The sequence below is a fragment of the Aotus nancymaae genome, unplaced genomic scaffold, assembly GCF_030222135.1.
Source record: "Aotus nancymaae isolate 86718 unplaced genomic scaffold, 86718_ANA_hifiasm-v0.15.2.pri h1tg000033l, whole genome shotgun sequence".
In the NCBI taxonomy this organism is placed as follows: domain Eukaryota; kingdom Metazoa; phylum Chordata; class Mammalia; order Primates; family Aotidae; genus Aotus; species Aotus nancymaae.
Genome location: NW_026988447.1, coordinates 61,600,075 through 61,626,017, shown reverse-complemented (window position 1 = coordinate 61,626,017; position 25,943 = coordinate 61,600,075). Strand labels below are relative to the sequence as shown.

The window sequence follows — 25,943 nt, the reverse complement described above, 5'->3', positions numbered from 1 at the left end:
GGAAATTTTAGGAGATGTTCAAGCACACAACACCTGACACTGGACAGATGAGATCATCCAGCCACAACACATTGCCTGCTGTAAAGGGCCACACAAGTGTTGCACTCAGGAGCTGAGTGAACCAGAATGGGCTGTGGGAGGCAGGCTTTGTTAGTAATGGGAAGGTGAGGTGTCCCCTGCTTCCTGCAGAAGTATTGGATTGCCTTGCTTGAATTATTGTGTGTGTTTGCAGGGAGGTGAAATCTGTTAGGTTGAGGACAGGGTAGATAGAGTGCAACAGCTTACAGAAGAATTAGCTGGGCAGAGACCTTTTCCTACTGAGTAGGGGCATATCTGATGATAGCAAGAGGAGTCACAGGCCTTTCAGGCCCTGTGAGGTTCGAAAATGTCAAGGTAGCACTTGAAATTTTAGGTCTTACCCTACATGAGGGAAATTAAGGTCCCTTTGGCCATGTTACATTTGAGATGACTGTGTAAAGATTGCATCCACGTGGAGACTTCATGTTGTATACATACGTCTGAAATTATGAGAGGTCAGAACTGGAGGTAAAGATTTAGGAGACAAGGACATTTAACATGGGACTGAGTGGAAGAGTGTGTAGATAGGAAGAGAAAAGCATTGAGCTTTAGATGCATTTCAACATTGAGAGTTGGAGCAGAGGCGAGGGAGCATCAAGCAGACTTGGGATAGTAGCTATTGACATAGGAAGAAAACCAGGAAGGCCAAGTATTATGAGCCGACAGAAGCATTTCAAGAAGGAAGTGATTCTCTCTGACAAATGCTGCTGAGTTGTCATAGGAGATAAGTAATCATCAGACTCACAACATGTTAACCTTGACAAGGGAGTCTCTGTAGAGTTGTGGGAAACTGGATGTTCTTGGTAGGTACTTACTTATAGTTAGTTGAAACTCGTGGTGTCTGCTGGTCTGTAGCCTCTAGTTACTGTTTCATGTTAATCACACTATGTAAAAAATAATCCCGCATGGAATCAAAGGCAAATCGATAAGCATGGAATTCCATAGAAAATTGGCCTGGTCTCCCTTTCACAGGCCGATGTAAGAATTTGTGAACTGTTTTCTAACCAATAGCGCAATTGCTTATGGACATAGGCAGAAGTATAACAAGCACCCCATGGCCCTGCCTTTCCTTCATGGCACCCTTCATGATTGATTATGCTGGGGCCTTGCTAACCTTCTTTTAGTTTCACAAACAAGACAAGCTCCCATCTCAGAGCACTGGCACATACTTTTCTCTCTGTCTAAAAATATAATCTCTTTTCTTCTGGATAATCTCAACCTTAGGATCACCTTAGGTTTCTTCTTAAATGTCCCTTTCTCAGGGAAGTCTCCCTGATCTCATAAGATCTCCCTGATCTCTTACATTTCCCTGCAATGCACTCTCATTCTGATGTTTCCCTTTGCAACTCTTTAAGACATCTTCATTTCATGTTCATGTAATTATCTGAGTACTATCTCCTTCATCTGACTATAAATTCTATGAAGTCATCCTCTCGGTATATTTTATTCTTCGTGGTATTTCTGATGCTTGGCACAAGCCCTGGTGTAAAAGGAGTGAACAATAAATTTAAAAAATAAAATAATAATAAATACCAGAGGGTTTTATTGAGGGAGGTGGCAGATAATTTATTAATTCTTTTTTCTTCTTTTTTATTTTTATTTTTGTTATAGATGAAAAAATTTACTTTGGAATGTTTACTATTGTTTGTTTCTATTTTTCCTTTGATTTTCTCTTCTCAGTCATAAATGTAAGTGGAAGGGATTAATTCAAAGGTAGGGATAAGGATGAAATCCATTTCAATTAAAAAAATTACCTTATGTAGGCTGGGCATGCTGGCTCATGCCTGTAATCCCAGCACTTTGGGAGGCTGAGGTGGGAGGATCATGAGGTCAGGAGTTTGAGACCAGCCTGGCCAACATAGTGAATCCTGTCTCTACTAAAAACACAAAAAATTAGCTGGGCATGGTGGCAGGTGCCTGTAATCCTAGCTACTAGGGAGCCTGAGGCAGGGGAATTGCTTGAACCCAGGAGGCGAAGGTTGTAGCGAACCTGGATTGCATCACTGCACCCCAGCCTGGGCGACAGTGCAAGACTCCATCTCAAAAAAAAAAAATTACCTTATGTATAGGATAAGCTTATTAAAATGGAAATTATTCTGTTTAAATATTAGTATCGCTTAAATTATTTGCTTCTGTGCTCAACTTCACTGTTTAAAAAATCTCATTAAACATCAAACTGTAATAACTATATAAAAATAATTTTATTTCAGATGCTACACTAGTTTATATACAGTTTTATAGCAAAATTTTATCGATTTTAGTTGTTATTTTTGCACTGCATATACTTTAAACATGTTAATGACTAACAAACATGGGAAGATTTTTTGTAAATGGAATAATGCTTCAGAGTTCTTTTTGCTGTTCCATGGTCTTGAGTATCAGTAATTCCTTACCAGCTGTAGACCGTGATCTGAGACGGGGCGTTATCTACAGTCCACACATAATCTTCATTTCAACTGTTCCGCTCACTCTGAGCTTGGTGTCACTCAGTTCTTGATCTTAATATCTTTCTTCCTTGTACTTCAAGTCCTTTATCTCACCATTCATACTCGGCCCTCATTGTTCCCCACATTTCCCTCTCTGATCTGAAATGGTAAGTCTCAGACATGAAGTGAGCACATCTGCTTTAAAAATTGTGGTAATAAAACAAAACTGAATATTTCTTCGAAAGTCTTCCTGAAATAAAAATGACTGCATTAGTAGTGCTGGGTCAAAATGTTATGTACCCAATAACTCCAATAGCTGTGATAAAATTTTCTTTTCATTGCTAATAATGATTCAGGAAACACTGCACACCAAGTCTGATCTGAAGTGTTGCAGTTAGGAAAGGCTTTGATCATTTGTAATCAGATTAGTGTCCAGTCACATGACTTTAATGGCTGGCTGGGAGAACCTGAGAAGAATGTGAGGAAGACATGAGAATTTCTTTATTTGTGTGAATCTACATTGATATTATAAAAGTAGCTAGTTCTGCCTTGCAGAAGAAATTTATCAGTTGTCATTGTCAAATCTCAAGATCATTGTATTGGTGCCTAATGATATATCATTTGCTTTCTTAACTTCGAAAGTAATTTAGCAGTTAGTGGGAAAAAGCTTTTGTATTACTTAGGCTTCCTTGCCCCTGCATACTCTATTCTCTGTGCTTGCCTTTTTTCTTCTCTTCAGAGAATTTGTATTTATTCTTTAGGATTCAGCTCAAGCATCTCTTTGTGAAAATGATTCCTTGTTCATCTCTTCTTTCCTCCCAATTCTTTGAGATAGTCAGAGGTCCTCTCCCCAACCTGCTTCCATGGCACCTTATATATGTATATTCTTGGATAATTTATTAAATTGTAGTGAAATTATTTGTTCACAAATGTAATTAGGAGTTAATTTGCATTTTGATGGTTCAACAAGATGGATTCATCAAGGACAGATGTAATATCAATCAACAGTCTTTCAGGCATAGATTAGAATTTTCATCCAAGGAACAATATATAAAAAACTCAATAAAATAAAGTGACTATATAATAACTCTTATTCTTTTATATGTTCATCAAATTTGCCTTTCCATATAGAAAGACAATATACTAGTTAGTCAGTAATCTGATATTTTCTCCAGTTTCTTGAGTACTTTGTTAATATTTCTTAACTATCCTCATTTGGAATCAATACTGGGATACCCTAAGGCTTAGAATAAGAACTAGAACGGGGGTTAATTCATCATGGTAACCGGGCTTCATACAATGTCTAAGCATTCATCTGATCATCCTCTTCTCTGAAAACAATTTGTGCTTTAAAACACTTAGAGGTAGTAGTTCATCTACTTCAGAACTACCAGATGAAATGCATAATATCTACGCTTTGAAGATTAAAACATCAGAACATGAAACAATTGTTTGTTTCCCAGGATTATTATGACAGTCAGAGATGGATAAATGTAGCATTTGCTTCAAGTTCATGTGGCCGGATCTCAGAAACTACTAGAGAAAGCCATGGGTAGGATCTAGAGTCAAACTGCCTGGATTCAAAGCTTAGTTTCATGAGTAGCAAATTGCACTTAGGGCAAGATGCTTAAAATTTCTGTTCTAGTTTCTTTGTTTATAAGATTTGGATAATACCCTAATTCATTAAATTGTGTTTAATAAGCCATGTATGACTTTCAAAATATTGACTAAATGCTTAAATTGGTAATATTAGGTGTGAGGCTGATTAAAGATAATAAATTGTTTGACAAAATAAATGTTAACTTTTAACACCTGTTATTAAATTGAACATAGTTTTTTTGCCTTCTTACACATATTTTCTTTTAAAGGTGGATAAAATAGAGGCACAGTTCTCCTGTGAGAGGGCCTTCACAGTTAAACAAACATATTCACGCAGTAGGGGAAGACTCCTAGGTACTCTTCAGGGATGAGTCATGTGGCAATGGAAAATGTGCTTGGGCTGGACCAGCAGTTTGCTGGGCTAGACCTGACCTTTCAGATAATCAGAGTGGGAGAAGTACAGCCAGCAAAGGGTGCTATATCCCTCTTCATTTAAGGAACAGAGCAGCTACTAAAGACAGTTTAGGGTGGAGTCCCAGTGAAGATAAGGAGGCATGCAGTAGTTTTGGATCTCCTAGTGATTCAAGAGTGAAGTCTAGCTTCTTCAGTGATCATGGAAGTGGATCAAGGGGAAGATCTGATAATCGTGGATGGAGTGATTATGATGGCATTGGTAGCCGTGGCGACTGAGTGGCTTTGGCAAATTTGAACGCGGTGGAAACAGTTTCTGGTGTGATGAGATGAAGCTGATTGGTCAAAACCACTCCCACCAAGTGAACGCTTGGAACAGGAACTCTTTTCTGGATGCCACACTGGGATTAATTTTGAGAAATACTATGACATTCTAGTTGAGGCAATAGGCAGCAACTGTCCTCTATATATTGAAAGTTTCCGTGATGTTGAGATGGGAGAAATTATCATGGGAAACAGAGGTTACTCGTTATACTCACCCAACTGCAGTGCAAAAGCATGCTCTTCCTACTATAAAAGAGACAAGAGACTTGATGGCTTGTGCAGAAACAGGGCCTGGAAAACTGCATCATTTCTCTCACCCATCTTGAGTCAGATTTATTCAGATGGTCCAAAGGAGGCTTTGAGGGCCATGAAGGAAAATTGAAGGTATGGGTGCAGCAAACAATATCCAGTCTTCTTGGGATTAGCACCAAGAAGAGAATTGGCAGTACAGATCAATGAGGAAGCAAGAAAATTTTCATACTGATCTGGAATTCCTCCTTGCCTGATTTATGGTGGTGCTGATACTGATTAGCAGATTTGAGACTTAGAACGTGGATGCCACTCGTTAGTAGCCACTCCAGGATATCTAGTTGATATGATGGAAAGAGGAAAGATTGGACTAAACTTTTGCAAATACTTGGTGTTAGAAGAAGCTGATCAGATATTGGAATGGGATTTGAGCCTCAGATACATAGAATAGTTGAACAAGATACTATGCCTCCAAAGGGTGTCCACCCCACTATGATGTTTAGTGCTACTTTTCCTAAGGAACTACAGATGCTTGCTTGTGATTTCTTGGATGAATATATTGATGTCTTCTTGGCCCTAAGGAAGAGTTGGCTCTACCTCTGAGAATATCACAAACAAAGTAGTTTGGGTAGAAGAATCAGACAAACAATCATTTATGCTTGACCTCCTAAGACATCCACTAGATCCTAGGCAAGGATGCACTAACCTCAGTGTTTGTGGAGACCAAAAAGGGTTCTTATTCTCTGCAGGATTTCTTATACCATGAAGGATGCCATGTACCAGTATCTATGAAGACCATTAGAGGGATAGGGAAGAGGCCCTTCATCAGTTACCCTCAGAAAAAAGCCCAATTCTAGTGGCTACAGCAGTAGCAGCAAGAGGACTGGACATTTCAAAGGTGAAACATGTTATCAATTTTGACTTTCCAGGTGATACTGAAGAATATGTATATGGCGTTGGCCATACAGGAAGTGTAGGAAACCTTGGTCTGACCACCTCATTTTTAAATGAGAGGAACATAAATATCACTAAGGATTTGTTGGATCTTGTTGTTGAAGCTAAACAACAAGTGCCATCTTGGTTAGAAAACATGGCTTATGAACACAACCACAAAAGTAGCAGTAGTGGATGTTCTACAAGTAGCAGATTTAGTGGAGGATTTGGTGCTAGAGACTACTGACAGAGAGCAGTGCTAGCAGTTCCAGCCTCAGCAGCAGCCGCACAAGCAGCAGACGCAGAGGTGGAGGTGGCCATGGCAGCAGGAGAGGGTTTGGTGTAGGTGGCTATTACCTACGCTGATGGTATGGAGGCTTCTACAACACTGATGGATACGGAGGAAATTGTAACTCCCAAGGGATTGACTGGTGGGGTAACTGCTTTGCAGTAGGCCACCCTGCCAAACAAGCTGATATGGAAACCACATGTAACTTAGCCAGACAATACATTCTGTAGATTCAAGACCTTGCAGGACAGTACCCGCTGTGATTCTCCACTAATTTTTTTTTTCTAAGGGAGCTCAAGGTTCTGCAAGAAGAAATGAAAAGAACAATCAAGAGCCCTGTTCAGAAAATGGTTTGAAGACTTCACTGCTGTTGTTTGGATTAACTCCCCTCCCTCCTGTCTCCCTCCCAGACTGAATTGATAATTCTGAGACTGAGGATCATTCGTTTGTTACTGTTAGCTTTAGACAACATTTTATTTTGATGTTCTGTTGGCTCAATAATGCTCCATATATCAATTGTTTTGACAAAATTACTGAACTCGGGCTAAAATCAAACCTTGGCATGTAGGTGTAATGCAACTTAACAGGAACCATCGATTCATCCATAAATATTTAAGCACAAACTTATGTGGTAGTCTGCACTAGGGTTTTTTGATACTTGAAAACTGGGGAAAAACAACAAATGTTACAAAGCATATTAATGGAATTCATTTACAGTATGACAAACTGTTAAGTTAAGGTTCTGATTTGCTCACTCTATCCTGGATAGGGTTTTATAACCTCACAGTCTTTGAACAAGCCATTCCAGTCATGATGAGGTGATGTATGAATACATGCGTACATTCGAAGCAGTGTTTTCAAAGTTAATGTAAGTAAATATGGCAATTCCCCTTTCAGTGTTTAGGCAGATTATTAATTAGGAGCTAGCCAAATGTGGCCATACTGTTACAGGGAATGCTTAAATGTCTGGTAACTTGAAATCGGTTTTTAGGAGAATTGATCTACTTAGCCTTTTTAAATGCCTGCCATAAATGAAATTGAAATGGTAGAATGGCTGATCACAGCAATGACCAGCCCTCGTTAGGGCCCTGGATGGTATTTGGTCTATTAACACATGCTAGTGTTGATGATTTTTGGTTAAGAGAGTATGAACAGGAAAAATTATGCAGCAGGCGTTATTTTAAATGCTGATTCACGTGACTCTATTTAAGCTGTGTTGAGATGCTAAACTGGCTTGCTATATACTTTGTAAAAGTGGCTGCAGAATAGTAACACACTGAAATATTTTAGATCACACAGGTTGGAAATGTGTACATAACTATACAAGGTGTCAATTCTGCTCTACAGCACAGTTTTAGTTACATAGGTTTCCATTAAATTTATAGTCTTGTTGATGTTAAATCTGACCAAAGATGAGCAATGAATACCACTGAAATGCCTCTGCCACTTTGAATTTTGTGCTAATTTTGTGGCCGAAATATGGTGATTAAAGTGCTCAATCTTTTTATGGTGAAATAGGAAGATGGCAAAAATTTCCTTAAGTTCAATAGATTTTCAAGTGTGTTGTCTCTTGTTCTAAAACTTCTATTAAGTAGGCAGACTTGACAGTATTGAAGGTCATTTATTATGGTGTTATTTCAGTTAGTCCAGATTTTGGCTTTTGTACATTTTGCCCATAATTTGTACAAAGTAATTCTTTTATACACACACACACACACACACACACACACACATATGTTTTGTGTGCATGTCTTTAAACTTCCAATCTTATTTTGTCTCTTGAAGATTGTTGAATGCAGCTTGTCTAGGAAAGGGATGGGACTAGATTTCTAAAATTTATTTGGGACCATTGGGAAGAAAACTATTTGCACACAACAGATTTCTAGATACTTTTTGCTGCTAGTTTTATGTAATATTTATTGCACCTTTTGACAAATATTTATTTTTGTAAGCCTAAAGGCGATTCTTTGAAAGTTTGAAGAAACTTGATTAAAAGACTGTATCAGCACACTGGCACTTGAATGTTGAATGTCACCATGGGTGTATGAGCAGTTTGTAAAATAATTAGAAAATTCGTGAAATTATATATTGCATGGTAGTCTGAGCTTTCAGTTGTCATATTAAACTCTTAAGTCAAATTGAGCAGACCCAGCATTGGCAGTATAGCTATAACTTTCTGATGTTAGTTAGAACAAAATTGGAGACTTGAAATTAAATCATGCCAAGGGTTCGATACACTTGTCTTAAGATATTAATGAGACACTTCAAAGCACTGATACGAAGTGTCCAGATTCTCAGATGTTTGTTGTGTGAGTTTTTATTTAATTTTGTGTGTTTTTATTCAGTGAGTGTCTGGCACATTGCAATCCTCAAACATGGTTATCTTTGTGGCACTGGCATAATCAGTGACTTGTACATTAAGTGACATTCGAGCAAGTTTTATCAGTAAGTAATATTTTCAGTTAATAAAAAAGGTTTCAAAAATCATGTAAGGTTTTAAACTTGCTCATTGTAAAGATTGCACCTCGTCACTGTAGCTTTAGTTATTGCTAAGTGTATTAGTTCACATGCTAGCAATGCATGTGTTATACATATTCTAGTTTTATTAAAATAAAGATGAACAAAAAATAGGTAAAATAAGATGCATAAATTGAACAGTCTCTAAGACTACCTGGAAACTCTTTTGTTCTTGGTATAATATTATGGGCCATTGTGAATGTTCTGTGGACTTTGTATTCTATAACACTTACATTCTCTGAGGATGATCATAATGATAGATTGAAATATGGCAATGATCTCAACCCCATTCTTAGCAATGCAACTTCATGTAATATTTAAGAGTATGAACAATGCAATTACGTAGTGTTTAGATATTTTTAGTTGCTTTCACTCTTATCTATGAGGGGCTGTCCTTAACAACCATAGTTTACAAGATTATCATGTGAGGTACGTTGCTATAATGCAAGGTAGATGGAACTGCATAGAAGAGAAATGGCTGATTTGTGTTTGTGGAAGTTTGTTCAATTCCTGAGAGAAATCAGGAGGTGAAATCTAAGGAATGTTAAGCCATTGAGAGGAAGCAGCTATCTTTTTGAACTTAAGATGGGATGACAGGTCTTCAGCCTGAGAACAGCTAGCGTGTATGCTTTAGTTGTCATACTCAGGGCCAAAATAACTTTCAAAGTAGTTGCTTGATTTTATTTCACTATGAATTTGGGGCTTTAAGTCTAAAAGAAGGTTTCCACAATTCACGGAAAAAGAAGGAAACTTTCTCTAAATTATTTCTTGTGTGCACATTTACAAAACCTGAGCACAGATTTTTCTAAAATATTTAAATATTCTACTTTAAAAGGTTTCATTCTTCCATTTTATATAAGGAGTGTTAAAATATTCATACACCTAAGATAATAGAAAGCCTTTCCACATTTAAGTATAAGTGATTGAATGGTGGATTATGAACATTACAGACCAGAAAATCAAGAAAACATTTTGCATAGTCAGTGAAAAATAATTATGGTCTGACATCATTTTTGTGCTTATATCCATGTAAGGAACATTTCCACTTATTTTATGTTTAAATATCCATTATCAGTAAGGGAAGCTAATGATAAACATTTTTTCATCTACATATATCTTTGCAATGCATGTGTTTACAGATATAGCAGCCATTTAAAATCAGATATTGAAATGCACGCTTCCAGGAGAGGAAGTGCACGCAATACCTATCCTCTAGAATTTTGTCATTGCTATCAACCACTGTCGGCTGTGTGCTTTCCATTGTTCTCTTTTCTGAATTTGAGTCTGTAATTATGTTTATATTATCCTTTCTCCACCATTGTATATTAGATGCAGGGCAGGAGAGATGCCTTGGCATTTTAGATCATGGATTACAGAACTATGAGTAGCCCCATTAAGGTCAGATGAAGAAGACCACATACCAGCTAATAGGATGAAGTAACTGGGAGCTATTTGGGAATGTCAACAATTGGGTGTGTCAGGGCATGTTCTGTGTTGGGCATTAATGGTGCTCATAGGTATTTGGTAGCCAGGTAGGTACTCTGCAGAAGAAGGCTAGATTTTTACCAGTTATGCTGCCCTCCTCCCAACACACACACACACACACACACACACACACACACACACGCGCGCTCTGCTAAGTTTTCCCGGGAAGTAGCTGCCCACTCAGGGTCTACATTTCTCTGGATCCCTTGCAGTTAGATGGTATCATATGTCAGTTATTGTCAGTGCAATGCACTTAGGAATTAGGTGTACGTTTTCTAAGCCTTTTTTTTTTTTTTTTTTTGTCTCATGCCTTGATGCAAGAAAACACATTGAGTGTTGGATTTTGACAGTACCAAAACCACAAGGGAGAAAGAGTTCAGTTCATTGACTCAGAGTTTGTAGCAGAGCCACATCCTTATAAGCAAAAATCTTATTTTGGAGCTTAGTGTAAAAAATAAACCATTTAAGGTATTAAATTTTTAACATCATACATTTAATTGATTATTACTATAACTATTAAAAAATGGGTTTGCATTTAAAAGTCAATTTCTTAAAATTAACTTTCATTTTTTGGTGACTTTGAATTGCCACTGTAGTTTTTGTCTTTAGATAGATGGCACAATTAATTTTTCAAATTATTTTTTATTGAGGTACTTAAGCTGTCAACTTCAGTATTTTCCTCACAGACTTGTGTTTTCTCTTCTATCACCTTGATCTTTAAATTGCAGAGGACTAAGAAATTATTTGTCCCTCATGTTCCTCTTAAAGGTTTAAATGAGCTTGCAGACAACTATCTCTCTGCTGTTCCTACCATTAATATTGCAGACCAACCCTGGGATACTGTAAAGGTAGGGTAAAAGCAGAACATTCACTCGGCAAGGGGTGGCATGGGATGGATAAGATGGCATGGATGAGATGCAACACAAGCAATGAGGTAAGGTGAGATGGAATAACTATGTAGTAGTAACTCAAAAGTATCACAAGTTTTTGGATCACATTAGCCTGGATGACTGTTCTTAAGTAAAGAAACAATGTTATTCTGGCCTGGCTTTGGATTAAAAGGTTAAAGTGTTGGCTATGGAATTTACACTCTTTGTCTTTTCCTTTGTCTTTATTGTATAGGCAGAGACAGTTTAATTTTAGTCAAATCCTTTTATTCTTTAATATTGAGCCATATTAGTTAAGATTTGCATTCTAGCACCCATTCTTTGAATATGTAAACAACTTTTAAGTATGCAAAATTTTCTTTGAGATGCCTCAGTTCTGCCACTAGCACCCAACATTTTTAGTTAGTTTTTCTTGCCTAAAGCCCACATATTACTCTTCACTGATCCAGCATCCCCACTGAACCACCACTGGACTGTTCCACTTCATTTCTCCTTTCCTAGTTCAGGTTCTCAGTGACTTCTTGGGTGCTCAGAATTTGCTGTTACCATGACTGCATATGTTGAAATCAATGAATTCAGTCATGCATCCTGCCAGCTCTCTCCATTCACTATACTTGCATATCCAAGAATTCATGGTCCTCTGCTAAATAAAGGACTGTGTTCAGGGATCACTGCCTTTTAAGAGCACAAAACTGAAGCTTTAAACGTTTAAGTGCTTTCCACATCTTAGTGTTTAAACACGTGCTCAGAGATGAATTCGTTAAAATACACTTGTCCTCTCGGGCCACTTAGGATTGCCCACATACATGCACTCTCAGGCTATTTGAAAATAGGAGGAAGAGGGAACTCAACAGTAGATATTTCTAGTACAGAGAGGATATTTCTAGTATAGAATAGAACACTACTGCATGAATGCAAAGTCATCAGAATATTGTTATATGTTATGATTTAGAACATATAACAATATTCTGATGACTTTGCATTCATGCAGTAGTATCCTATTCTATAACCTCTCCAATACATTTCAGAATAAACTGTAGGCATCTTGCTGCAAACTGAGAAGAACAAATCAATAAAAATAAAAGATATAGGTAATCAAAAGAGGGCTTCACTTTGTCCTGAAAACTCAGACAAAGTGGAGGCTGAAGTTCATTAGGGAAAGACTGGGCTGTTGATCATTGCCTATGTGACTTGTCGGTTATTGGATTTCCTTTTTAATTCATATAAAACCTTTGTGAGTGCGACATTATATCTAGATAGTAGTTATGTTAATTTCCCTAATTGTTATATGATCTACCTATCAATAGGCACTTATTCTAAACTTCAAAACGTGTAGCAATTATTTTTAATGCCTGCAACTCAAAGTGACAATAACTTTGGAAAAAAATAAAGACATTTCTGTGAATTCAATTAAATTAGAATGCTCACTTTTTTTCTCAGAATAATGCTTTTTAAAATTTTTATTACTTGTGTGGTACCTGCTTATTAAGGAAAATGTGGCTAACACAGAAAAATAAAAGGAAAATTGTAAACTGTTAATTTTACTAACCAAAGACATCTACATAACATTTACGTGTATTCTATTTTCTCAAGGTGTCTATAACAGACACTTGCCATTCTTGTTGAATACTCAGCGTGAGTGTTTAGGGAATTTCCATCTTATGAAGTAGATCTAGCCTCCCATTTTACAGGCAGAAAACCCAAGGCTTATTTTCAGTTGGTCCTAGAGCTAAGTACAAGTACATTAACTTAGGTTGTACCAATTTGATATGCACCCTCTGGGGTTTGGAATGAGAATTCCTGAGGCAAAGCAGAAGACACACAGGAGAATGTATTCCCGTTGAGATGGAGAGACAGTAGCAGGAATATCCAATATCCAGAGGGAGAAGAAGCAAGAGTTTCAGCAGCAGCATCAGGCACATGATTTTAGTGATAAACATTTTGTGAGTGGCAGTGACTGTGCCCAGCAGTTCTGGTGTCAGTGTAGCTACTTAATGGTTCTGAGGTGTGATTTGTGTATTGCCAGTGACTTCCGGGCCCCACACTTGTTTTACTAGCTCTCAAAGTTTGCAAGTTCCCTCATATAGTATCGTGCCTGTAATCTTAGAACTCTCGGAGGCTGAGGCAGGAGGATCACTTGAAGCTAGGAGTTCAAGACTAGCCTGGGAAACATAACAAGACCCTGTCTCTACAAAAATTAAAAAAAATAGGCAGGTGTGGTGGTGTATGATTGTTGTCCCAGCTATTTGGGAGGCTGAGGTGGGAGGATCACTCAAGCCCAAGGGTTTGAAGTTGCAGTGAGCTATGATCACATCACTATACTTAAGCCTGGGCCACAGAGTAAGCCCTGTCTAAATAAACAAACACAAAAGTAAAATAAAATTTATTTCCACTAAGATTATTTGAGTTAGTTTATACTGCTCACAACTAAAAACACTGAATCAGTGGATTATTTTTTATTTTGTGATTGGAATCCTATTTTAACATGTTTCTAAGTCTGGGGTAAATTCTACTTATGAACCGGAATTTTCTGAAGGAAATTTTCATGTATGGTTTCAGAGTTATGTTCATAAATAAAGGAAACATTAATAAAAAAATTCCAGTTCCATTTACAAAGACAGAAACTGATTCTTTTACCATTTTGTAAGTTATTTTTAAGGTCTCGTTCTGTTCAACTGTTTTGCTTCCCGATTTGCTAATTTTTTTCCTTAGGATTCCTTTAAAAGACATAGGTCATTGATACCCTCAATTAGACTTTTACTCAATAAACCTATTTTTTTAAATCTTTTTTTTTGAAAAATGGGTTTATTGATATATAATTTACGCATGTTTAAATATTCAGTAGTTTTTAGAATATTTACAGAGTTGTGCAGCCAACCCAATAATCTAATTTTAGAACGTTCTCATTATCCCAACAAGAAATTGCATGCCTCTTCGCAGTTATTACCCTTTTGCACTCCTTCCTCTCCCCTTGAGCACTAGGCAATCAGGCAACTACAAAGCTAATTTCCTTCTCTTTAGATTGACCTACTCTGTTTATTTCATAGAATTGAAATTATACAGTATATCATCTTTTGTGGCTGACTTCTTTCACTTAGCATAATGGTTTTGAAAATCGTCTATGTCATAGTACGAATCAGCATATAATTTCTTATTATGGATTGCCAAATAATATTTTGTCTTCTTGAAATTCCGTGATTTATTTATCCATTCATCAGTTGATAGGTAGTTAGATTGCTTTCACATTTTTTGCTGTTATGAATATTGTTGCTATGAACATCTGTGTATAAGCTGTGTGAGAATTTGTGCTTTCATTTCTCTTGGGTAGATACCTAGGATCAGAACACCCAAGGTCCTATGGCAACTCTGTGTTTACATATTGAGAAACTGATGAAGTGTTTGCCATGGTGGCAGCACCATTTTATACTCAATTCAATTTCAGTGTATCCACATTCAATGCTTTCAGTTTCTCAACATTCTTGCCACAGTATGTTATTGTCTGTCTTTTTGATTATAGCTATCCCAGTAGATGTGAAGTGATATTTCATTGTGGTTTTGATTTCCAATTCCCTAATTGCTCATATAATTATAATGGCTGAAGAGTCTCATGATCTGCTATCCACAAGATGGGGAACCAGAAAAGAAACTGATGTACAGTAGTCCCCCCTTATTTGTGGTTTCTCTTTCCACGGTTTCTGTATGTGTATGTTATGACTAGTTCGTAGTACTGTGTATGTTCTCTATTTTCTTATTGACTGTCTCTCTAGATGTTCTGTCCATTATTGAAAGGGGAGGGCATTGGAGTCTTCAAGTATTATATTACCGTAGAACTGTTTCTCTCTTTATTTCTGTCAATATGTTTCATACATCTTGGAGCTCTTTTGTTAGGTGCTCATACATTTACAATTATTATATCTTCTTGATAAGTTGAGCCTTTTAGAGATATGTAATATTCTTCTTTGTCCCTTGAAATAGTTTTTCACTTGAGGTCCATTTTGTCTGGTAATATAGCTAACTCAGTTCTTGTTTAGTTACTGTATTACCTGAAATATATTTCATCCTATTTGTAGCTCTAGATCTAAAGTGAATTTCTTATAGAAAATGTGTAGCTGGATCACTTTTTTTCTATTCACTATGCCAGTTTTTGCCTTTTGGTTGGATCGTTTTAATCTGTTTACATTTAAAGCAGTTACTGACAAGAAGGGCTTATTTCAGTCATTTTGCAATTGTTTTCTGCTGCTTTAGGCCATTTTTGTTTCTAATTTCCTCTATTATTGACTCCTTTTGTATTCAATTTATTTTTTGTAGTTACACGATTTTGTGTGCCCTTTCATTTCCTTTTTTGTATTATTTTTAAAAGATATTTTATTTGCAGTTGCATGGAAATACTTTAACATCTTAAATTTATGACAATCTAGTTTTAATTGATATCAATTAACTCTAAAATTCTATGCTTCATTACTTAGCTACATGCACTTTTGGCCCTCCCTTCCAATTCACCAGCTCTCTAAGCAGAATTTCTTATTTAATTTTTTAAGTATTTTGTCCCCATAAATGTTTATTTCTTAGGAAAATTAGACATTTCTATGAGAAAAAATAAGCAAGAAAGCACATGTAGGTTTTGAGGAATGGTTGGGTGTGTTTAAAAAAGAGAGGATGCTTCGTAACATATATTTTGCTACTCAATAGGAAAATAGTAAGACTTCTTTTACTTTTAATATTACTTTTAATGTTTTTAAAGAAAAAATAGAAATTAAATCTGTCACACATTACCCCATATGCAAAGAATGTAAATATATTAATCATATTCAGTATAATTACTACAACTTGAAAATGCTTTATTCACTAGCTACAAACTTCATATACATTTACTTCTTATCTACACAGATTTTTTACCTATGTGTATATATTAAAACACAAAACTAATGAACTTGTACAGCCCTATTGAACTTTATTCTCTATCCCTTCTTGGACCTAAGAGAACTTATTCCAACCTTACTGTTCTACGTGGTCCCTGTTATGCTGGATTTCCTTAACGTTTGACACATTATCTATGATAAGTAGGAAATTGTTACTGTTAGAAGTGTGATAAATTTTACTAATTCTCCTGCTTTTCTATTTGATGAAATAGTTTATCAGGTACTAATCAGAAATTTCCAGAGGAAATTTTGCATCAGCAAAAACTAAATTCAAATGTTGAGCTGGTCAGCATTTATTTTTCACATTTATTTTATATTTCATAGGTTTGATACCAAGCTTCTTGGTATTCTTTATGTGCTTTGTAAGGGTTGGGGTCACTTTGAATTTGCTCAGTTCTCTGTTTCTTAGACATTGGCAGTATCTGGAAAAGGACATGAATTCAGCTGCTGGGTCAGAAATGTCACCATGATGAAGTTAGAAGATGGAATAATGCAGCAGTATACTGAACTTGTTAAAATATAACAAAGTATGAGGGTGGATTCTGTAACAATTATGTCCACTTTAATATTTTCGCATACAGGTAATTTCAATGTCTTGTACTTTGTCTAGATGCAAAATAGTAAGCAATGTTTATTTTTAATTTAACGTGTTTTTTTTTTTAAAAGAGAATTCTTAAAATATGTAAGCCTTTTTGATTCTATCCTATTTCTTTAAATGAATTTTGAATTTTTCTGATGCTGCTCTAAATCTAAAAATCCTGGGCTGTTTTAACCATCTGCCTAGAAGTCTGAGCCAGGGTTTGCCTTCAAACAATGGAAAGATTCACACTGAACTTTATAAACAAAGGGTAGAGTTAATTTTGAAGGCAAATTATTTCAAACCTTAGCAAGTATGAAAACACTGGCATGTCTATTTAAAATGAATCCCACTGAATTTGATCCTGTGCATTATTGTATAATTCTTACTGTCAAAATGCAGACAAAGGGGTGAAAATCTTCTCTCTCATATTTCACTCTTGTTTTATTATTGTTGTTAAAATTTTTGAACTTAAAAAATCCTGCCTATAGGTCTCAGTTTAAGAGCCATGAGTAGTGAGTGAATGATGCCAGTTTTTCCTGAAAAGCATTGAAAAAATACCGTCTGAACCTTGAGTATTTCTTTGACACTAGAAGGGAGGTGCTCGGTAAGCAACACAACAATAAATATATTTACAGAAGCCAAACCAAACCAACAAAACAATTGACAAGGACAGTATTTTTCCTTAGAAATAAATGCCTTAGAAAATTCTACTAAATTTCTCTAATATGTGAAGGCCAGGAGTTATATTTTTCAAATGTATAATACTTTGGTAGTGGCTGATGACATTAAATTTGAGGGCTAAACATATTTTACAGCTCAATACAGTCCCATATGACTAAAACATTAATTAATGCTAATATCACATCATTCATAAATTTGAAAAAATGATAACTGTTTTTACACATTAGGCTTTTTTCTTGACACTTTTACATTGTATGATAAACATTCATATGTTTTAACAATGAACATTCAAAAACATTATATTCAAACAATTATATATTATATAATGATGAATTTGCTTATTTAAAACATGCACACAAGCTTCACAGACTTTATTGAGCACATGGCAATGCTGTAATGACTCCTTATTATTTCAGTATTTGATTTTAATTATTTGAAGTTGTTGCATTCATAAGATGATTGAATGGATACTATTTGTGCATTGTTATCGTCAGAGGAAATTCGTCTGGAACACATATCGTTAGCTTGTTTAGACTTTAAACACTTTATAGCAATTGGATATTTCTCGTTTTGCCTTCTAAATAGGGAAGAGGTTTGAGAAATAGACCATGATTTGTCATTGAATATTTGCTTTTATTCTGTTTTTCAAACATATTTTGTTTTAATATTGGTGGAGGCACAACAATAAAGTGTTAGAGAGAATTATTTTACACAAATATCTTTAAAAATCAAACTGAGTATTTTAAAGGAGAAGTCTGTACTACACATTCATATTCTCAAAAAGTTTCTGCTTTCTTGAGCAGGATTGACAGTATCCCTAATTCAAAGAAAGACGATCTATAAGCACTAAGGTCTGGAAGATACTTTTTACACTTAAAAGTATTTCTTGTTATGTTATGGGTCTCAGAAATGTGCTAGTATATATCTTCTTGTAGTAAAATTGATACTTTTAAGGACTATTATCTTATTTCTTTCTGGTAAGACTTCTGAATAATCTAAGCAAATGAAAGAAAAGGTCTCTCTGTGGAAGGATAAATGTTAGACTCACCCTCTTGCTCAGCTGGTATTAGTTAACATGTATCCAAACTATTGTGCAGATTTGTTTTCTAAGAGGTAACTCACCTTTCTACACCTTGCCTGGTTTAGTCATAGGTACCATATATTAGCATTTTTCCACCACGTTTTCTTTTGTCACACTTACAACTGTTTTTTCCCTAATGAGTTGCCTTTGAAGATATTTTCTGTTACATTCTTCCAGTCCTTATTCTATTTTCAGTGAGGGGAGAGGAGGAGAACACATATAGGATTCTTACTCTATTTATTGGAATATATATATAAATACATTTTTTTCTGAGACCCAGTGTATGATAAAGACTGTGTCTTGCTCTGTCACCAGGCTGGAGTGCAATGGCACGATCTCGACTCACTGCAACCTCCGCCTCCTGGGTTCAAGCGATTCTTCCGCCTCAGCCTCCCAAGTAGCTGGGACCACAGGCGCGTGCCACCATGCCCAGCTAATTTTTGTATTTTTAGTAGAAACGGGGTTTTGCCATGTTGGCCAGGATGGTCTCGATCTCTTGACCTCGTGATCCACCCGCCTCGGCCTCCCAAAGTGCTGGGATTACAGGCGTGAGCCACCGCGCCCGGCCCTTTATATTTTTTAAGGTCCTAACTTTGACTACTTTTTAGCTTGGCATTTAAAAATATGTAATGGTCGAAAGTATGTAATTTTTATAATTTACTTTCTCAGAAAAAATTATCAAGAGAATGACATGTACATTTGCCTAATGATTTAATTAGACTTTCTTTTCAGTTTAATGCCACGGAAGAAATCTTCAAATCCTTAAACTTTTACATTCTACAAAATGAGTTTTCTTGAGCAAAGATTTTCAATTCCTACTTCTTGAGGTTAATTTTCCATTACTGTAGTGGGAAAATGAGTCATTTACCTTTTTTCCTCCCACTTTATTTCTCTAGGCAAAAAGTCCATTTTATATAGATTTTGTTTTCCTTAATTTACAATATTACATTTTAAAGAATCTTTAATCTCTTGGAAAAGCTATATGTCATTTTAATGTCACAAATGTATATTGCAATTTGTAAATGAGATAGACTGGAGAGTTCACAAGTATTTTTCAGACATATTTTTGTTTGTTGCATATAATAATTTAGAGTTTTTAAATAGTAAATTTAAAACCCATTTTATTTGGTGTGGAAACTAACATTTTCTTAGTGTCTTTGTTACCTTTATATCTTACCTTTCTCAGTTTGACCATAGCTGCCTAAAAATTGCCTTCTGTTTCTAGAGAGTATATGGGACAGGACTAATAAATAGGAGAATGGGGTCCTAGGCTGGCATGATGATGGCCTCATCTTTCACCTCAGGAAATGGAATTAAGAATATTCATCCACAGAGGTATAGGGTGAGCTTATGAAACTTGAAGTGGTGGAGGCAGATTTGGAATTCCTGTGGGAGCAGCCATTGAAGCTTGGGTCTCTTGGCGTTGCTCTTTTCTTCTGACTGGACTTAGTGTTGCCTGCATTGCTGGGGTCAAACACCACTGTCATGGACTCCATCCTGGTGACAGTGTACATACTGCTTTGCCGGGTTGGATGAAACCTGGTGGTCTTGAGCTCTAGCTCATCATAGCTGGAAACTTCAATGAAAGGACACCAGCGAAATGCTCTCTTGAAGCCAGCTCGAAATCTGAGGAAAAGCAGGCCACAGAAAGAAAAAGTTATTTTTTCAAGCAGATACGTGTTTCAGCTGCCACAGAAAGTTCTACGTAAGGCAGTTATAACAACTCAGTTTTTGAGTTTTGTTTTTTAGCCAAACTCTTAGAATTTTTGGCACAGTATTGTTGTTAGTTTTTAGTTCTTGTTTGAATTGAATCTTAATTTCCCATTAATGAGAAGCATTGATTCCCAGCAATGAAAAGCATTTCATTCCCGTCAGTGAGAAGTCATCAATAGCAAACGCATAGCATCAGGTAATCCAGATGTTAAGGAAATTGCATACTTTTCTAACATAATTTTATATATTTACATAAATATAATTGAATTAGGTTGGCCAGTTAAGGCACTTAAAAATGATATATTTCAAAATAGCTTCTTTCAGAAATGATTACACATTTATAAACTCTCATTTAATGTTAGAATTAATTGCTACTCTTGATGGTTTTATCTAATCATGTATGAAAGTGCAAAATCCTTATCTTTGTAAATCATTAAATGAAGTTGATTAAAACTGGATGTTCTCCTTGTGGGGTGGTGGGAATTGGCATATAGCTTATGCAATTAGTGAAAAACAAAAAGCAAGAGTTAATTAAGTATTTATCAAACTTAAGGCACAGTGTGTTAGAGCCCCAACTGAGAAGAGAGCTAAGGATTTAATTCATTCAGTTACTTACATAAAGTCCCATTTCTGCTTGTAAACAAAACATATTGGCTTAGTATAGGACTTACCAGCCCTATGAAATTTAACCCTACCCCTACATGTGCTGACCATACAACCAAGGTGTTTTTATCTGGAAAGAAGATTTTATCCTTTTTTTTCCAGTCTTACATTTGACTATAAATATTCTCACTTTTAATTTTTTAACTTTATAAACATCTTTCCCTTGACCACTGTGGCTTCTTCACAAGCCATCTCCATAGAGGCTGCATGCTATCTTTCTCACCTCACTTCACAACGCAGGAAGGAAGATTGGAGTTCCTTTTGTTTTTATGAAACCTTCTACTTGAAGTTTATATATTTACAACATATCCTTTTAAATAAAGTTCACTCACATATGCCATCATCTCTCCATCTTCTAGAAATTATTCAAGAATTTCTAGGAAGTATCTTAATTTCTTTGAGGATTTGAGCATATTTTCAATTCTCCTTCAATCATGAGGGCACTTCTTTTTCTTTGGTAGGCAAAATTCTGAGGTTTTGGAAAAAGAAGTTGACCCATAGAAAAATCCACTTAGAACCCCAAAAACATTGTTTGGGGCATGTAATTTTTAAGGTGGGTTGCTTTATAAAGTGTGTGGAGGGGGTCTTAAAAGATAAAGCCTTGTGCCTCTCTCAGTGAATTCTTAAATTTTCTCTTCCTTCTGCATTTTGAATTTGCACCAAGAAACTGGAACATTATATGTTTCCAGTGAAGGCAGGAGTGACAATCAACTTGCATTTCATAATTTTGTTTTTTTTTACCTTTTATTCAGACAGCAGTAGATGATGGGATTGTACATGGTTGAGCTCATTGCCAGCCAAAAGCTAGCCAGGTAGACCTGCTGGATGTATTTCCATCTATTTAGTTGTTGATAGATTGCAGTGAGAATGAAGTAAATATGATAGGGCAGCCAGCAGATGGCAAATGTCATGACGACAATAATCATCATTTTGACAACCTTTAAAGAAAAAAAGGTCATTTTTGACAAATATAATACTCATTAAATGTAATAGTTACAATAGCTTATTGCAAAACATGCTTTTCTGCCAATATAGTTAAATACACATCATGCCTAGGGAATAGTAAATTATTAAAAAATGGTGAAGCAATATAGGGACAGTTGCCAAAGATAAATCTCAAGAAAATATGCTCTGTCACTATTCATTTTTACCTGTCTAAGTGAATGGGTAGTGCTAACTCAAACAGAGACAAATATATTTTGATTGGCCTGAAGAAAATAAGTGTTTACAAAAACCTAGAGTGCCTGGAGCAGAGAGAGGTAGGAGCTGGGATGTGGCTGTGTAGCCTGCATTGTACAGTAGCGGAGACATAATGACCAGGAAACTGACTGTTAAGTCACTATGGAGGTTTACTAAGCCGCTAGGGCTGAGCTTGTTCATCAGTACTCTTTTCTTAGCCTGACTATAGTTTAAGACTATTCAGATTCCTTTAATGCCCTGCTCGCTAGGCAACCTTATGAATATTAATTTGGTTTCTCTTATTATCTGATATTGGGGAAGGTTTCCCCAAATAGTGATTATATGTAAATATTCACATTAATGTGAGGAAAATACCAACTTCAGATTTGCAAGTAGGTTATTGGTTTATGTAACTGTTTTGTGCATTAGCTTTTATGACTTTTGTAAGCATAGACCATTTCCTTTGATTTTATACTTCTGAATGATAATATCCTGGACAGGTCTAATCAAAGTAGGATGTCAGCTTTTATTTCTCTTCCACTAGGCCTAAAATTCCTAATGTCTTATCTTTTTTACTCCCAGCATCTATCACAGTCCCTGGTATATAGCTGGGGATACATATATACAGAATGGATGAATAAGAAATAGCAATGTACAATTTGTAACAGGAGATTGAATGGAGGATGTTTTGTGTGTCTCTAAATGAAATAAAATCTGTTCCACTGTCTGTGTTTATAAGAAAGGTAGAATCAAAGATATTAAACATTGAGCAGCTTAGCTTTGTATTAAAAATGATATTCTCTGAGTATCTCATTTGATACTTCTCAGAAACAATCTATCTGCTAAGTATGTTCATGGCTCTTTTGGATTTTTGGGAATAGTAAAAATTAAAAAAGAAGATACTTTAAGCAAAATAATTTTGAAGCTTACCTGCAGTCAGAATAAAACAAATCAGAGAAAGCTCTGATGTAAATGGCCTATGAGGCACCTCAGAACTAGAAAAATACAGTATTTATGAAATGAACTTGTCATTTGACTGCAAATTAGAGATTCAGATGAAAGTTGGCAAGGGTTAGTCAGGAGAGACGTGATTTTATAAATAGACAAAGCATGAAATGGATCAACGTGGAAGGCAGCTCTTCCCTAAGGGCCAAATCACTGTACCATTCAGGTGACCAGCATTGAGCAGGTGGAAATTGGCCATCAGAGTTGAAAATCCAGGTCAACAGCTCACAGAATGTCATCACTGGCCATACCATATAACATCTTTTGATTTTTCCAGTGTTCTTCAAATTGCATTGCTTTCTTCTGAAGAACTGCTTTTGTATTTCTGCATTTTATTTCTCAGATTTCCTATTCATAATTCATATATTTGTGAAAAACAAGTGACATAATTTAATTTACATCTATGCAACATTTTACATATTTAACAATTAATTAATTGTCTTTCAGTTGCACATGAGCAAACTGAGGCAAAAACCAAAATATTTGACCACTCTGATTCATGTAACTAAGAAAACTATTTCTTTAAAACTCAGACTCTTAAGTCTTTTTTACCCTCTATTTATAGATAAAAACATCTATTGAATATCTTTTGAGTTTAGAATATAACATTGAGAAAAATAGTGATTGAGAACCAATTCCTTCCCCTGAAGTTTACAATATAATGAAAAAAAAGTACAATTTTAATAAAAATGCATGCATTGAAAGTGAGGAGTGTGAACATGTGCAGATAAAATTTACAATAATATTTATGAGAATGTACTTGTTTATTGTAGATTAGAGTGACTCAGTACATGCCTACTAACTGTAGGCTCAGAGGATATTAGACTAAATGAAATGGGTCTGTTGATGGTTTCATTGTTGAATTAATAAACATTCTACTATTTCTGGAACAGGATAGTTAAGCTCCAGCCATAGATTATTCTCCATGGCTCCTTCCTCTACCTAGAACACTCTTCTAACCATGATTCCCAGGGTCTAAGTACCTCACCTCTTTCAAGCTGTTGCACAATTGTCATTTTTTTCTTTGAGTACTATTCTGACCAACTGATTTAAAATCGCAATCTGCCCTTCCAGCACTCCCAGAACCTCTTAGCTGGCTCTTTATGTAAAGTTCGTTATGTTTATTCTTTATTTTGTGTCTCCTGTTGCTGGAATATAAAAGAGCAAGCATTTTCTGTTTGTTTTGTTCCTTTGTATATTTCAGGCACCTAGACTGGACTTCATATATAAAGGGTACTCAGAAATTTCTTAAATGAACAATTGAAAGTGACTATAAAACAAAAGAGACTGAAAGATACAGACAATTAAGTAATGTCTAAGATTTTACTCAGTCATCAATTCCTAGTATCATTTGTTTTTCATTTAAAATGAACATGTGTATGTAAAATGAGCATGGCGTTTACTGCTATTTCTGCTTTCAAGGCAAACACATTTAAAAAGAGAATGAGTCCAAAAATAATATAACTATTTTTTATGGGGCACATGAAAGCATTACATTTCATTCTAAGCAAATGTTAAGAACAAGAAAAATATCTATGAGAATGTTAACATAAATTTTATTTGAGTCATTTTATACAGACTGACTACAAACTCCCTATGCACAAAATTGCTTTCTGACAATTGCATAAGACCTACTAAGGCTATCAGAGTCCTTTTAGATAAATTTCAATTGTCGAAGTGCAGAAAGTTCAGAAAAACATGGAAAAATTAAAGCGCATATGGAAAATGGGACGGAGACTTCAGGTAACTTCTAACTCACATACAGAGGGCCTTGAGGACTTGTTGTGAAAGATTTATAAACACATTTTAAAATTTTTAAGAAAAGTTTAAAATGCCCTACAGAAATTTTTAAAAGTAGAATAACTGCTATAATATATTTTCTGTATGATTTCTATAAAATACTGTTACCTTGACTCTCTGCTCACAAAATCTTGTAGTGTTATTTCAGATGGTGAACTCTCTGGACCCTAGTTTTGATGTGCCTATAAAAGCAGTTTTTTAGGTAGAAAAAATGGTCTTGCTTTGTGAAATACTGAAATCACAAAATTGAAATCACCTTCCTCATAAAATGCCAAAGAAAAGAGCTCTCTGAAGCACGAAGCTTGAGCAATGATAGATGTGCAGATGCTATAAGCAGTTATCACTGTATTGCATGGCTGAACAATGGCACTAGTGCAGACAGGCTATGAACTGTTAAAGAGATAAAAGAATCACTTGGTAACTTTCAGAAATTCATGAGACTTTTAGGCAAGATGACAATCTGGGGCAGAGAAGGTTCAAATCTCTCATCTTAATAATTTTATTAAGTGTGTAGTTACCTATTATGCTTGGACACTTACAAGCAGGATGAAGAAGGAAAGTGGGGACGTGTAATGTAGCTCCTACAGAGTTTTAGTGCCTGTTATTAGCAGTTAAGAATCTGACTACACAGGCAGAATGGAACTGCGTGTTGTCATATATTAGTGAGAATAAACTTTGGATAACTTTCCTTCATGTATCGAAGGGGAAAGATCTTAGATTTTTGTATACCATACAGATTAGACTAAAATGCCTACAGCTGTTATCACCAACACATTAAATTAGTGTAGTATGGATGACTTTGAGGTTTAGGTTGTAAAAGCAAAAATTAGTCTAGGAAATGAATTAAAGTGCTGATAACTATTTAGAAAACTCTAGGAGTCATATTCTTTGGTACAGGATTTATTCTTTCTAAATGTTTGGAATAAAAATGGTCAGCTTGGTGCAACAAAAAACAAAAAAAAACTTGTTTTGATTAGAGTCTCCTCAGAGCATATGTTTCAAAGAATTGTCCCATGGACCACACCCTACCACTTGTTCATAACTGTCCTTTGCACAAATATTCTCAAATGGACATTATTTTCCTTTAAGTGAAAATTACAGGCTATGTTATTCTAAGTACAAAT

The 25,943-nt window shown here is 35.6% G+C and overlaps 1 protein-coding gene and 1 pseudogene across 1 annotated transcript in view; one reads left to right on the top strand and one right to left on the bottom strand.

Annotated features, from left to right (window-relative positions):
• The first annotated feature begins 4,470 nt into the window (after window positions 1–4,470).
• Window positions 4,471–6,539, top strand: LOC105706259 (ATP-dependent RNA helicase DDX3X-like; annotated as a pseudogene).
• A 9,362-nt stretch (window positions 6,540–15,901) lies between these two features.
• TACR3 (tachykinin receptor 3) overlaps window positions 15,902–25,943 on the bottom strand; it is a 109,188-nt gene continuing 99,146 nt past the window's right edge. Inside the window, exons 4-5 of the mRNA XM_012436469.3 lie at window positions 21,577–21,773; window positions 15,902–20,085 (exon numbers count right to left, since the gene is read on the bottom strand). Coding sequence (XP_012291892.2) covers window positions 19,773–20,085; window positions 21,577–21,773 — 510 coding nt within the window. The 3' untranslated portion in view covers window positions 15,902–19,772. The remainder of the gene's footprint in view (window positions 20,086–21,576; window positions 21,774–25,943) is intronic.